Below are 15,382 nucleotides of genomic sequence, written 5' to 3'. Positions count from 1 at the left end.
CTGTGGTTAATAGGCCTGTCTTCTTTGTTCCGTCCATAGTCATTCCAGTTGTCTTTGGGATTGTGATAGTTTAGTTGAAAAAGACCATGTAAGTTCGTAGCACAAGCTTAAATAAATATGTCTGTTTCCCCGACTGCTTACTGCAGTTGCTGTCCATGGTGCTGATCAAAGGGTGCAATAATTCTATTGAGGTAAAAAAAAATTTTTTCTAAGAAATGTAAAAACAAAAAGCTTTTCAGCCTCAACACATTCTGTGAGTTTAAATAAAAGAGAGGGAAATTAATTGAATGCGTGCCCGTTAAATCCCTGCCACCGAGTGTGTTTTTCCTTTTATCCAACAGATGTCAGGATTGTGTTTCAGTTGCGGCCTCGCTCGGGGCCGAGAGGAGGATGCTGTTAGGAGGAAAATCGGCGCTGGGACCTGGCTACATGCTCGGCTTATTTGGATGTTGAGGAAACATGGCGACCGGCGAAAGGAAGGAGAGGGAGCAGCAACCACTTTGGGATTAACGCATCGTTTGAGACATATGGATATACACGGAGTGCCCCGTACCGACTTAATTCACACATTGGAGGTTATCTTCAACGCTCACACCGACGCATTTTGCCGCAAACGCTGCTTACTGGTGAGTAGATGGCGGGTACACCAAAGACGCTCTCCTCTCTGGAAGTGGCTAGTTAGCAAACGTGTGCTAGCTGCTTTAGCATGCGAGTTAGCATGGGCTGGAATGTGCATCTCGGCTGAACTACAGTCCGCACCGTTATCGCTGGTGTTAGCATGACAGTGGCAACCTCGGGAAAAATACAACGAACCCGCGGTAACTGTGGAAACACCAGCTGCCATCTTTATTTGCAGTAAAGTTATTGAAGGCCGTACATTTGAAGGAACGTCACCCGTTTAGCTTGACAGTTGAGGTTCAGATAAGCCGACGCTAGTGATCAGCTGGTCGCTAGCTGCATGTTGTGGGCTAGCGTAGCTGCAAACTGAGGGGATTGCTGGTTGGTTGTGTTTTCACTCACTGACGGTGGAGCTGAGTCCTAAAGCAGGACTTTAACAGATCGCAGCCATTGGAAAACACACAGGACCGCTGGTAATTAAAACGTTCGGGGTACATGTGCAGTATGTGGCTTTGGATAAACGCATTATTTTTTTTATTAGAGGTGGCTAAATCGGGTTGCAGTGAGTGTTTCGTAGTAGCTGGTCTTTAAGGGGCAAATTCGCAATGACTGGCAAAGCTATAGCGGTCACATCGTCCTCATTTTACTGTCTGCTCTGCGCCTGATGTGCAGCAGTCACCTGTGTGTGCGCATTGTCCCTGAGTGTATGGCTATCTGCCCGGATGCCTGCACACAAGCTAATCACCTCGCAGCAGGATGGGGCAGAAAACTTGTTTCATGCTGGAGCACTGTGAAAGGTGCGGTATGACATGTACACAAATACACACGATACAATTAAAAGCTACATAACATTTCTGCTTGTAAAGGTGGGAGGTGGGGGGCTGAACTGTCATCCAGCAGCCACTAGAAATAGCAGTGAATATGTAGAGGTCTGTTATTGCAGTGAACTGGTAAGTGAGCATCATTTGAGTCTAATCTAATCTTAAAAACCTGATTAGTTGAGGTGGCTGTTGATGGCTGTGCTAAACTCAATTTCTGAATTGAGTTTATATCTACATAGAGAGCTGTGTGTGAATAAATAACAGTCTCTGTGTTCTAGCATTGGAAGCAGGAAGCCCTGAGTGTATGTCGGTGTTTGTCATGTACTGTATGGTGAATGTTTTTTCCTCATAAAAGTTAAGTTACCAAGCAAGCAAACTGGCTATAATTCAGAAATAATACTAGGATAATTAGTCTAATAAGTAGGCTTGGAGGGGTTTGGAAAAATTACTTCATTGGCTTTTGGATCTTGTGTTGACTATTTTTTGTGAGTATTTGCTGTGTGCCAGAATAGGCAGCAGGGTTTGTCCTGCATAAAAACATTTAGTGCCCCCAACCCCCAAGAGGTTTTGGTGTTCACCAACAGGAAACTCACCAGGGCTGCAGTGAAATAGTTTATAACCAATTTGTTTAAGTGTGATTTTCATTTAGTTAACAGTAAAATCACTTTTGTTTAACAAATGGCCCGAAATAACAGGAAAATGAATGGACCTCTGTTAAGTAAGATAACACTGACTGGTTATTTTAAACTATATGTGGACCTCTTGTGCATAGTCACCCCTAAAAGACCTTTTTTTGAGCCAAGAAAAACACTAAAAGCACTGCCATGCCTTTCAGTGGAGGGAGAAAAGGATACCCAAACATGGGGAGAACTCGCACTCTCCACACAGAAAGGTCCTACCTATGTTTGAATTTAGATCTTTCATGCTGTGAGGCAACCACTGAGCTACTGTGCTGACAGTTGATCAGTTAGTCCTTAAAAGTCCTTTACAGACACGTTCTTAAGCCTTACCCGGCAGCTTTTATCACTGCAGTGCAGCTTTCTTTATCGGACTGCTCTGCATAAACACTGCATCACATTGAATAATTTGAAAACTCGAGGCACAGAAACCCGATTGCTGCTAACTACCAGTAACCGAATTATTCCTTAACTTTGTTCTGTCGATGTGCAAACCCAAACAGTTAGCTAAAGCTCTCCCCCAAGTCACCTGAGAATTATTTCTTCTTTATTATTGTTTGGAAAACTTCTTGGACTTTAGTGCTGTCCATGTGAGGTGATTGTACTGCCTTTTCCACATATAATACCATTAGTGACACTCATATAGTTTATTTCATCTGTAAGGAGTAACCCTGTTACTTTTTTTTTAGCTACAAAAAAGCAAATGGGTTACACTTCTGGGCAGCAATACTGTCACATGCAAATTTCTATGCTGTAAAATACAGCAGCGTTGGCAAGAAGGCTTAGTGGTGTTCTGCCTCCAGTTAGTTAGACCCGGTCTACCAAGCGTTTGTCAAGTTCCCCTTTTGTTGTGATTTACTGAGGTGACTCAAGACCTGCCAGCATTTGGTGGTGCAGTCTTGACTGTGTAGCCTCCGGGTCTTCCTTTCTTCTGTTTTTCTCTCACGGTGATTCAGGGCTAACAGGCACTGAAACTTTGAACCTTTTATCATTGGTTATCCAGAGTTTACTCCCCGGGGCTACAACAGGGCTTACTTTGACCTAAATACAATTAGGAAAAAATGAACCCTGTTGGAATTATAAGGATTTCTACATTGATTATTCATAAAATGTGTTCTGATTTTCATCTAAGCCATAATTATACAAACACGGAGACAGCTGTTCTTTTCATGCATTTATTAAACCCAACAGCATACATTTGTCCTCGCTCTGCAGCTGTAGATTGTTGTTGTTTTGCTATTTTGGGGGGTAAGGGAGATTAAGTGGTTAATCCTGTAAGTATTTGATTGTTTGGACAGTGCCTTATGTCTCCCGAATGTCAGCATAAATGCTGGCCTAAATGAATTTGTTTACTCATTTCCTCTCTGCTTTGCTTGCTTTTATAACGGTCAGCTATTAAGAATCATTCCCAAGGATCTGCAATAGATTAACAGTAGTTTTCCAGTGTGATGACAGTTTGCTTTGTTCTGGCCATCATCTACACTCTGATAACAAATGGAGATTTTGCTTCAGCTAGCTATTTGTGTAGGAATCCTACTTGGTTTTCCAAAGCTATTCTTGCATTATATATGCGCTATCAGCCCCAATACAGTTTTTACAACTTTTATGTCAGGGTTTTAGGTAAGTAACAGTTATATATTTGGTTGACACCAAGTTATAGTTAACTAAAATTAAAACAAAACAGAGTATGAAAGAAAGAGTCTAGTGAACTAACTGTATATGTTCTTGTGGTGACCTTTGAGAATAAGGGAGCAGCCAAAGTGGCTTCTGTGTTCAAATTTGTGAGTACAACCAGCACAAAGAAGTACTACTACAAAGTATTGTTGTCTTTTACAGTTCTGAACATCATAATTACTGCATTACAATCTACCATTATACAAACAAAAACTGACCCTTAAAAATAATAAAATCTTAACTAAAAGCAGGCATTTTGTTTCTCAGCATGGGCATTTGGGCAATGACTGTGCACATAAATACACGTGTCTGCATATATTTAAGACCTTTAAGAGTCATTTTTCCTGGTATTTCTGTCCGTGTGATGGGCAAAGTTTACTTTATTCTTGAGTAAATTGAAACCTCGGTGGAGAAGGTGGTGAAAAATCCTTTCTTTCTTTTGGAGGAATGTCAAAGGCTCTTTGGTGGATGCAGGACAAACCCTGTAAAACTAAACATAAAGTAAACTGAAACAAGCAAACCCACTCTGGAGGATAACTGAAACTATAGCATTTTTGAGTGTTACACCAAAGGTTCAGATTAAACCTAAGCAAAGATCCTAGACTAACAAATCGAATATCACCATTAGAGATTTTATTTTTACCTGCTAACTGCTTTTGTGTGGTGGGATGGGAGCTGTGGGGTGTATCCTGTACTTTGTGAGGCTCTTATTATTGATTAAGTGTAGCCGGGCAGCTGCATTAAAGTCTTGTGGATGATGCAGCTCAAGGCCAATGCTGATTTTCCTTTCAGTGCACCGACTGAGCTTTCTCAGGCCATTCAAATGCATCACACACAAAACAATATGGCCTGAGTTGCTGGTGTGTTAGGCTTGGTATAAGCCCACGTCAAACAACAGACTTAAGTCGCAGCTTACTAGTTGTCATCTTTCATGAGAAGACGCAGCACGCACTAATAAAGCACAAGAGGATCAATCTTAATTAGCACTCGAGGGAAGGGCCTGCACATCCTATTAGTGACACTACACATGTGCTGTGCCCATATAGTTTGTGTCTATGTTTTGTCTCGCACCATTGGATTACATCAAGTTGATGACATGATAAAACAGAACACTGCAGATTTTTAAAATGTTTAAGGGTTTATTCACCTGAAACTTTGAATTCAGGTGTTTTTCAGTCCCATTGTCATAGGTGTAATATTATAGGGAGTTTATTATTGTAGGGTCTTAACCTGAGAATATAAAGTGCCTCAAGCCAGTTGTTGTTGTTATTTGGTGTTAAATAAATAAAACTGAATTTCACTGCATTGAATTGAATTAAAATTTAGGTCCTTACCATGCACTCTGCTTTTATAAACATTTGTGAAAGAATGAGTCATTCTAAAGCGCTCACTGAATTTGAAAGGTGGCTCTGTAAAAAGATGCCACAACAAGACAGTTTGTGAAGGTTCTCATCTCGTTTTAATTCCACAGTCAACTGTAAGTGGTGGTATGTGGCCCAGTGCTTAAGTTCATAGAATCTATTTTCAGTCAGTCAGATAAACCACAATCACCTCACTTACTAGTCTACACAGCTGTTAATCCACAGCTGAAAATGTGCCCCTAATAAAAGAACTATTTACTTCTGTTTGAGTAGTGTTGAGGGAAAAAAAGGCCAGCTGTTTTCTAAATCGGTGAACCTTTTATTAAAGTAGAACTATAAAAGTGTACTTCCTCAAAAATGGGCTGAGGGCTACAGAAAATCAGAGTATATAAAGAGACGGTCTTACTTTTCATTGAACATTATGAACATTACCGTAGCTTATGAATTGATAAATAAGTGTTTCAACTCTTCCGTAAATAATAAAAAAAGGAACCACCTCTATTATTGGTAAATGCCATGTAACCATAGCTTGTATGGAAAATAGATGCACCCACTGTGACCTCACCCACTGGTTTTGGACTTCTGCCATAGTGACAGCAGCCAGTATTGTGTTTTTGTTTTGTGTTTTTTCAGCTGTAGGTGACCATATTTGGATATGAGGGTGCAGTACAAGTTATTGGCTAATCAGTGAACCAGTACTGATGCAGATATTCAGCCAGTATGTCAGGACATCCTAACTTCAATACTTGAAGGTGTTTTTGTAGTATTTTTAGTTTTATCCCTACACATATTATATGAAGTAAGTGGTTATTTTTTATGACCTGAAGCTGCTTATGTCAGCCACAGAGTTGGATATTGATGATATATGAGATTGGAGTAATGCCTTATATACAGTCTGCTGTTTTATTGGACAGACTGAAGGAGAGAGGTCTTTTTATCACCACAGTTTAATTGGCTGTAATTTTCATGGCCCACACTCTGTCTGTAACTGCATGGCAGTAACGATTTGGACTCAAGATGATATTAAATGTTGGTGCTGTTGTCTGTGATTCATGATTATTAGTGGTGCTCATTGAAGCTATAATAAAATGTTGGATTATATTCTCACTTTTGATTCATACGAAAACGAAAATCTCACCGCAACTGCAGAGTGATTGGAGTTGGTGCAGATCTCTTAAGGTTTTTAACACAACAGGTCGCACAGTTAAGCTACTGCTAGCATACATTTCTTTTTTCTTTCATTTAACCTTGGAAGTGTGATATTGTACAGCAGGTTTCGTTCAGTGGGGTGGATCTGTGATCCGTTTCCTCTGCTAGACTCGTTTCAGTATGATCCCGTCCTTCCCCGCTGGAAGTCACATTTCACCATCTTCTTAGTGAAGCATTAATGTCTCTAGCTGTCAGCATGCTCCATTACAGTCTCTTGTAGAGGTTTCTGAACTTTTCAAGGCCAATTTTCAGGTCAGGAAATTCCCATAATCACTGCACCTAAACAGCTGTGATGTGAATCTCAGTGTGACATACTAATTCTGCAGGACTGAAACTAATGGCAATTTTCACTGTCAATTAATTTGACATTTATCTCCTCATGTTGTCTATTAAGCCACAGGACTTTGTGAAAAATGTTTCAATTGATAATTTGGAGTTTTAAAAAAAGCTATTTTTTTCTTAACCCAAAGATATTCAATTTACAGTTTCAAAAAAGGAAGAAAATTCTCATGTTTAAGAAGCTTGAGTCATAAAAAATGTGGTATTTTATTTTGATAATAGATTTAAGGGAATTATTAACCACCAAGCATGTTCCTGGAGACTAATTTACTGGTCCTTTAAGTTGGAGGAAAAAAATCACATTACTCAACTAGTATAGTTCATTGCTCATATATTTAAAAGTCATTCTTCAGTAAATGTTGCTGAAATACTTGACAGCTTGCACCATACACAACATTGCATGCACACAATGTCAGCAAAGGATGTATTTTAATTTTTTTAAATAGATATCCTGCCCAGTGCAACAGTTCGTCAGCATAATCGATGAGGTCGACTATAAAAATTCGTTGCCGCATAATTAAACTACAGGACACTATGGGGCAGTCTCGGCTGTATTGTTTGCCAAGACTGCACTCAGTGCTAAGAAGAAGAACGCAGCATGAACAGCAAAACAGCGGGACGATAAAAAATGGAAATGGAGATTTGAAAAGATGTCTTTTTGATTTCATTTAAAGCTTTATTTGAATGGACAGAAGCGATTTTAGTTTCCTATTTGCACATTCATTTTAAACTCCTACCAGCACTTGTACCTTGTATTACCTGCAATCTTTATTTATTTCATTTTTATTCTGATTGTCCTATTGAGTAATACTAAAAATACATTTGATTATTATTATTAGATTCATATGTTTCTTGGGTCATTACTTTTATTTGCTGTGAGACGATGTAAACAGGGTGATATTCCCAGTTGGGCAGACTTGAGCAGGAGGTTTGCACATAGGAATCAGAGATAAGAGTTATTGAAATAATTGTTGACTAATCAAAGAAAAATTGTCTAATTAGTTGACTATAAGAATAATCTTTAGTTATAACTAATAGCTAATATTGAAGCACAAAGCTGGACTGAAAGACAGCACAGAGGCACGTATCATGGCAGCACAGGAACAAGCTCCAAACACAAGATCAATTGAGGCTGGGGTCTGCCACACCAGGCCAGGTGCGAAGATGCCCCTGAGACAATCCAGCAGTGATAGATGTAGCTATACCAAGTGATAGCAACATCAGGAAGAAGGAACACAAGAAGCTTGAGAAATACCAAGCCCTGGGAGAGGAGCTATAGAAGATATGTAGAGTGGAGGCAGTGGTCTCAGTCGTAATCGGAGAACTAGGAATGCCAAAGATAGTGTGCAGGACCCTCAATAACAACAATGCTGTTGGCTAACATGTTTGATGTTTTATTGTTGGATGGCTCTTTGGGGTCAAAAATGGGATAACCAACATCTTTATCATTACATTATTCCTGCATAGATTTATGTTCAGGGAACTTAGACTGCCCAGTCTCCTTACAGTGTGTATGTGGGATTTTCAGTGCTGACTAGTGAGGAAAGCATTGTTTAAACATCTAGTCACACACATTCCTATTAACCACTAAATTATTAAAATAGCAGTCTGTTTTTAATAATTTTAGCCCTTTTCTGTTTTTAAGAACATTATCGGATATTAATATTTCAGTTGCCTTCTACAAAGCCTTTGGTGTGACACGTGTAGATTAATTGAGATGCTTTTTTCATTCCCTGTTCTTGTCCCCGAAAGCACACCACATAATAATGCAAAGTTAATGTGAGCTGTCGGAGCTTTGATGTACAGGATGGCGACTGAAATGGCCAGAAAATGAATTTTTAATGATGCTCACTGCTGTGAGTTCTGCCTCCCACTCCTCCTCCCCGTTTCTTGTGGTAATGGTATGTTCCTGTCGTCGTTGAGGCCAAAGCCCGCCCTCCTTTCCTCCCCTCCTCTTTCTCCAAAGCCCTGTACACCCCACCCGGTGTCAGGGGGGGATCAGCTGTGCCAGTCCCGGCAGACCACACACACACACACACATACATACACACACACAGTGCTGACTGGCGAACAAAGCCACTGGTACTGCCAATAAAGGCGAGCCATGCCTCCGCGCTTCTCCTCTCCTCTCCTTACGCTGCTGTGAGGGGAAGGCATGACACCATTGCCATCGCCTCTCTGTTTCAGGAAGACACTGTTGTTGGGAGGAAGAGCGGCTGGTCTTTGGCTTATGGTGGAATATTCTTGTCTCTTCTTCTGTTGATGAGTTGAGATGCTGGCGGAGCGCAGAGAGAATAGCAGGTAGGGAAAATCAGAGCTGGGTGCTGAGCTCGTTTCCGCAGCGACCAGGGGTTTGTTTACTGTTCACTGGTAAAAGCCTGACCTTGGTGGATATAGTATGTTTATTGATGTTATTGATCTAAAATAACTGCCTCTCCGTGTCAGTGGCCGTTTCACGACGTTTGACGATTAAGCTTCGATTACAGAGATTGTCACCATCGAGCAGTTACAGCATCTCCTACTGTTGCATCTTTATTGTAAGAATATATCCCGATGTGGTTAAAGCAATCATCGGCCAAACCCAAACGAAGCAAATGTGTGACTTAGCAAAAGATATGTGTAACATGCCTGAGGATGTCATTAGATAGATGTTCTTCTCAAGAGTGTTAATAATTTTAAAGTTTAAAGAAAAATATCACAAATGCCCAACGCTATAAAAAGAGGGTAGCCTTCAATAATTGTTACACTTTAAATTAATAAAATGACATGGATGACACTTTACTGTAGGTTGTAGGTAGGTTAAGTTAAACCATTTTTCTCAGGAAATATAATCACAATAATTCTGGACACTATTGGGATCTTGCATAACACGATTATTTGTAGACTTGGGGGCAAATAGATTTATGCAATGTGGGAAAAAAAACAAACATGGACTTTAAATTGTAATTAAGCTGAAGGGAAGAACAAAAGAAATACAAACCAAGTTAAATATGCCACAGACTGTTGGAGAGTGTATTTGGATTATTGTATAGCAGCATAAGTAGTGTTGGTTGCTAATTGACAAAATCAAATATAGCTTGATAATTATCCTGGTTATCTTGTTTTAATAATAATCGGAAACCAAAACTGTTTATAAGTCAGGAAGAATGATATTAGACATCAAAGTTAGACATCAGGAAGCAGAAATGAAGGTTGGCCATTTTAAAAAATCTAATTCAATGTCAGACCAGCAAACAGTGATTTGTGTGTTTACCTGTTATACTCAGCAGTCATATGAAGGATACCTTATAACCTCTGATTAAACAAACACACAGGGATAACATATGTTATTAAATAATTAAGGTAGTGCAGCTACTTTATAGCTTGATAGCTCAAAATGTTGTTGGTTTTGAGCTAACAATCTCAAATGTGTAAATATGCAAGACTTAAAGCTAATTCCTTCTTTATACGTTTTATATTTGCACTGTTATTCTATTAGTACTCGGACTCTATGGCCCTACATGATGAGAATCTCTGCAGGTCTCTGTGTACAACTCTCAACTCAAGCTCAACACAACCAAAATGAAGGCGGCGCATAAAGTTGACATAAGAGTGCACAGATCCAACCATGATTTTTCTATTGCTCCTCGCTATGAGTTGATAGGATAATTATTTATGCGATAGAATTCTCAAGAATATAGACCACCAACAAAATGTAAAGCATATGAAAAAATCCCCTGAGAGTTAATGAGTATATTCTTTCTTCACCCAGCACTAGTCTGCACACTGCATATTTTTGGCTTGTTTTTAAGATTATGTGTAGTTTGAATATATTTACATGAGATGTTTAAAGCTATTTAAAACTCACATTTTATAGTCTATTCTTTCTCTTACTAAACATAACTGAGTAGGAATGGCTTACGCGAAATCAAAGCTGAAAAATTATGATATGAAAAATGTACTTGTGCTGTTTGAAGATTAAGTCGCAAAGATGCCTTAAGGTTTACTCTGGGGCTATCGTTGATTGTCATTGTAATTTTAAATGGAGACTATAATGCCTTGCTGTTCATGGTGCAAGTATATGCAAATATATTGTATCACAATGTTACCATACATCTATATGTTTTACCATTGATATTTAAAATTTAATTGACTACAAAAGTCACCCTCCTGTACCTAATGTTGTGTAATTATATAATTGACAGGCAGCAATTTGTGTGAGGCCTGCTAGTTGTCATGGATACCATTCAGCGATCCAGCTAACACACTACTGAAATGTGGTGGCACTCTTCGAGCACATGAAAAGTGTGGCGCTCACATTTTTGAGAAATAAATCGGTATTTTTTTGTCAAGGATACACGACAGCCGCTGTGCTTTGAAATCGACCGGCAGACGAGGCACAAGTAGAACTGTAAGGCTAATTATGTGATATTAGTCTGTGATGACAACTGTCCAGGCGTGGTTTAGTGCAGGACTAAATAGATGCCCATTTTAGATGCAGTTAACTGTGGTCTTGACCAGACATGTTCAGCATGAGATCATTTCCTGCTCCTCTGTCTCGTGTTACAAGTCAGGCAACATTGACTTGGTGACAAAAACATGTTGCACTAGTTAGAAACTGCTTTGTTTTATGGTCATGTTTTCACACACGACAGAGGCGTGTACGAGAACAGAGTCCGATCCGACATTACCCAGTCTTTAACCTTCCAGCATCCCAGTGTAAAGCCTGTGTGATGCTGGATAGCACTGACGTGTGAAGAGCTCGGCTGATAGTCCGATGCATTTACTGCTAGCAAGTGGGCGTCATCTGTGCTGCCCCCTGCCTTCTGCAGGCAGCTCCCTCATTTAAGCCACACAACATATTTCCAGTACTTAAGCATACCTGAAGTAAATTTGCTCTAGAAAATATCTCACCCTGATTTTCCCAGAATTGTCCAAGTTGATGTCTGAAAATGACTCGAGTTGCTTAAAATTGATTTGTAATAGTGCTGATTAAAATATGTGAAGGTGTCAGAAAATGTTTGCTCACCTCTAGTGGATTTATTTCCCATAAATAGCTACGTTTCTGTGTGTCACCGTGGCTGGCAGAGGAGACAGTTAATCACCCTCAGTCCAAATTTACCAGCATTTGGCAGGGAGGTGGTGTGAACTCACTACCCTGCCTACATAGCCTTTTACTTTCTCCAAATTTGCATTTCCTTTTACAAGTTTGTGTTTTATCTAACTCCTGTCAAACCATTTTTTCTCCGTCAGCCAGGAGACATTTCTGAGATTACATCACCTTCTCCAGAGGAACAACCACACAAGCCTTTGAAGAGTTGGGCTTTTCCAGGGCATTGGCTGCCTTCATCTCCCAGGAGTTGTTGCTAACTCTGGGAGACGTTCATTGAAGCTGGCATCCGCTTAAAGAGAATGCTTTGAAAAATACTGGAGGGCCAAGCTCAGTTCCCCTCCACAGAAGAGTTGACATTCCATTGATGCCATTGACTCATTGTCTTTGCTTCAGCAGAGACGAGATGCGGTTTGATGCTTTTTTCCCCTAGTTTAAACAGTCCTATCTGTGTCTTTAGAATAAAATGATCAGAGATGCATCCATTTTTTCCCTTTCTAGTACTCCAAAAAAAGCACTTTTGAGCTGGTAATTCCTGATGGTCCTTTGGTTCTCTAATCCCCTTTAATAGTGCGACCTTTATCCTCCATTTTCTGTCACCTCTCCCCAAGGCTAATTAAGTATGCAGGGTTTGTGTGATTGCATAGGTCAGCTGCTGACTTTCAGTTGCATGCTAGGGCAGAGAGATGAGTAACAGGTTGCCATGATCTTAACATATCTTTATGTTGGAGTATGAAAAGGGAATCTGTGCAACAGTCAGAGCTGGTAAACGAACGTCAGTGTTGGAGAAAACAGCAGCATCATGTAGAAAACTGTGCAAGGAATCTAAATTGCCTGATCTAAGAGTTCAGTCACTCTGAACCAGCCACCTACAGGAGGCTGCAGGCAGTTCTTCCCTCATAAAACACTGTGGATCAGCAGATAAGACCGATTCATTTTCGTACAAAGATAAGAGGTTTGAAAGGTGGTGGCTGTTTTAGAAGCCTAAATTACAAATGGATTTAGAGACAAAAAGGAAAAAAACACACTTCCTTAACAAAGTTGATTTCGAAGTCATCAAAAACTGAACCAAAGTAAGAGAAAACTATGGATTGTGTATAAAAAGTGCCACAGTGGCATTCAAGTATTGATGACATGGCTTTCCTCTTGATCTGACATTTTTGCAACTCTGTTATCCACACACTGGAGTAAATTAGAAGAGGGGCCGATTTAATACTCTCCTTTGGTTCATTGTAAACATGCTTGGCCATGTACGCATGATTCATTTTGTTACATGCTGAGAAGTTGTGCATAACCCCATATGCTGTTTGGAGCATTGGAACCTTTGTTTTCATAGAAGAGTCACCTTTCCTCAGAGCTTCTGGAGGTTGACCCAAACAAAAAGTTACCTTAAAGAGGTGTAACTAATTTGTAGTAAAACTACACAAAGACACCCATTTGTGCACCTAAATCTGTTTTCAGTGTGTTATAGGTTTAGTGCAGTGCAGAAAGGGAGGTTCTGACAGAGCTCTACGTGATGGTGGTTTCATGACGCTCACTGCTTACCAAGTAGGTGGAGTGAGATGTAATCCTACATTTGTCTGCTGATTACTGCCTTGCCTTTTGTTGATTTTCCATCTCAGCCTTATGCTGAGTCATATGACATGTGTTTGCCCCAGTTTGTGGTCCCGGCCCTGCTGCTCTCCGACTCTACCATTCTCACAGCCCTCGTGTCTGCTTCAGTGACTCTCTGTTTCACTGGGCCCTGAACAGCAGTGCTAACAGTCAGCATTGTTCTGAAATAAATGCTGCCTTTGATCAAGGATACGTTACAGTACAAAAATAGATGAGCTATTTCATCCTGTATACGACTCAGATGATAACTTTCTTAACATTTTGAATTTAGTTTTGTGTCAGATGTTTATTTTAACATAGTTCTGACAAAAGTAATTATTTGAACAGTATCAAATATATTTTTATATCTTTTTAAGGAAAAGAAACCAGTCAAGTTATTTGAACAATGACATCCTCATGACACTAGCTCATAAGGAAGTATCTTGGATCATCTAAACTAGGGAAATCTTTTGGGAAGCGAACCAATTTTCATTTTCACTTTGCTTGTGATAACTTAGTACATCTGGATAGATAAATAAATGATCTATCAATGGGCTTAGGGCTGTGCGATATGACCAAAATCTCATATCCCGATATAAGACATCTATCGTCCCGATAACGATATAAATCACAAAAATTTTACATTTTCTGTAAATTCTGTGAATCTCGGGCAGCTCGACTTGCGTGAAGTGTTTCCAGCTGCGCGTCATGTAGCTGGAGTGTTTTAACCGATGCATGAAACTATACCTTTTTAGACATAAGTTGTAACGGCCGCCGTTTTCTTTGTGAGTATTTATTACACGGCGTGCTGCGGGGAGAAGCCTGTTCTAACGTTTGAGTCTAAGGTTTATTTTTTAGCACCTGGCGGCTCTTTTTTACTTCTCATCCGTAAGTACTCTGCATACTCTTTTATGTGATTACGTTTATTTTGAAAAGTCTCAACAGGATCTTGAGCTTTATTGTGAAAGGTTTATGTGGAAGATAAACAAGCGGACACGCGATGGTTTTACCGTCGTTGTTGCTAACGACAACGCATAAAAACAGGCGCTTGTCTGTCCGTAATGTGGTTATATTAAATATAAGAGAAAGAGAGAACTTTAAGAAATTAATATAGCCACTACAGTGACTATCAAAATGATGAACAAATATTGCCGTAAAGAGTTTATTTTGCGACACCACGAAACAGACGATAGCGTAAAATGAAACGTTAGACGTTTTTATATCGTTATCCGATATATATCGTTATATCGAACAGCCCTAAATGGGCTTTTTGCCCGTAAATATATTCTTTATTTATTTTTCACAGCAGAGCTTCGACAAAGAGGGCAGCAGATTTTAAGACCAATAAGTGAAAGAACCAACTGACATTCAGCACAAGCATCACGACATAATTACACGAGCAACTTCAAAAGCAGCCACATTGACTTCTATACAATACAATCTGCAAACGTTTTTTAAAACTAATAAATGAGTCAATTTTTAAAAACCGTTTCATCCACTGATCTAAACGGTGACCGGGACTCGGTGAGCGACTATGAAGTGCCTGAAAGAGACTTTCTCTGGTTTTTGAGTCGCTGCTGCTTAAATCTCTCAGCTTTAAACAACAACTGATGAAGCTGGCCTACTGGACTCGATATTTTTAAACTCAACGCAGACCAACCCACTTCTGCTTTTGGATTCTCGATTTCTAACATCCAGCAAGATTTTTTTTCTTGCCTGTCAGCTTTTCAACAGACTTGCCTGTGGCTCAGCCGGAGTTTCCATTTTAGCCAGCAGCTGAAGACGGGCTTTACTGCTGATGCTGCCGAAGCTACACGTTGATCACTTTATAACCCCACTGCTGGCGTGTTTCTCTTGGCCAAGTGTATTGTGTGGATATGTGACTTTTTTCTCAAAGCCTTCACTTTTATATGTGCTTGGCTGCTTTAGACTTCCAAAGGCCTGCCCATCCATTCAGTGGAGTTAGTTTTATTTATGATGAGGACTTGCTTGTGGGTTGTC

At 39.8% G+C, this 15,382-nt stretch overlaps 1 protein-coding gene across 8 annotated transcripts in view; it reads left to right on the top strand.

Moving 5' to 3' along the window:
- The first annotated feature begins 399 nt into the window (after positions 1–399).
- The window catches only part of wdfy3 (WD repeat and FYVE domain containing 3), a 121,012-nt gene continuing 106,029 nt past the window's right edge, over positions 400–15,382 (top strand). For 6 of the 8 annotated variants that reach the window (XM_085295543.1, XM_085295545.1, XM_085295539.1 and 3 more), the window contains exon 1: positions 8,770–9,000. In XM_085295543.1, the coding sequence (XP_085151669.1) occupies positions 8,972–9,000 (29 nt within the window). In that variant the 5' untranslated portion in view covers positions 8,770–8,971. Of the gene's footprint in view, positions 627–8,768; positions 9,001–15,382 lie in introns of those variants that run through there. The other 2 variants (XM_085295541.1, XM_085295540.1) reach the window with 2 other exon arrangements.

The sequence above is a fragment of the Mchenga conophoros genome, linkage group LG12 (genome assembly GCF_057382185.1).
Source record: "Mchenga conophoros isolate Kocher_MC1m ecotype Shallow Benthic linkage group LG12, M_conophoros_male_GT1.1, whole genome shotgun sequence".
Classification (NCBI taxonomy): domain Eukaryota; kingdom Metazoa; phylum Chordata; class Actinopteri; order Cichliformes; family Cichlidae; genus Mchenga; species Mchenga conophoros.
This window is presented reverse-complemented; position numbering and strand designations above follow the sequence as displayed.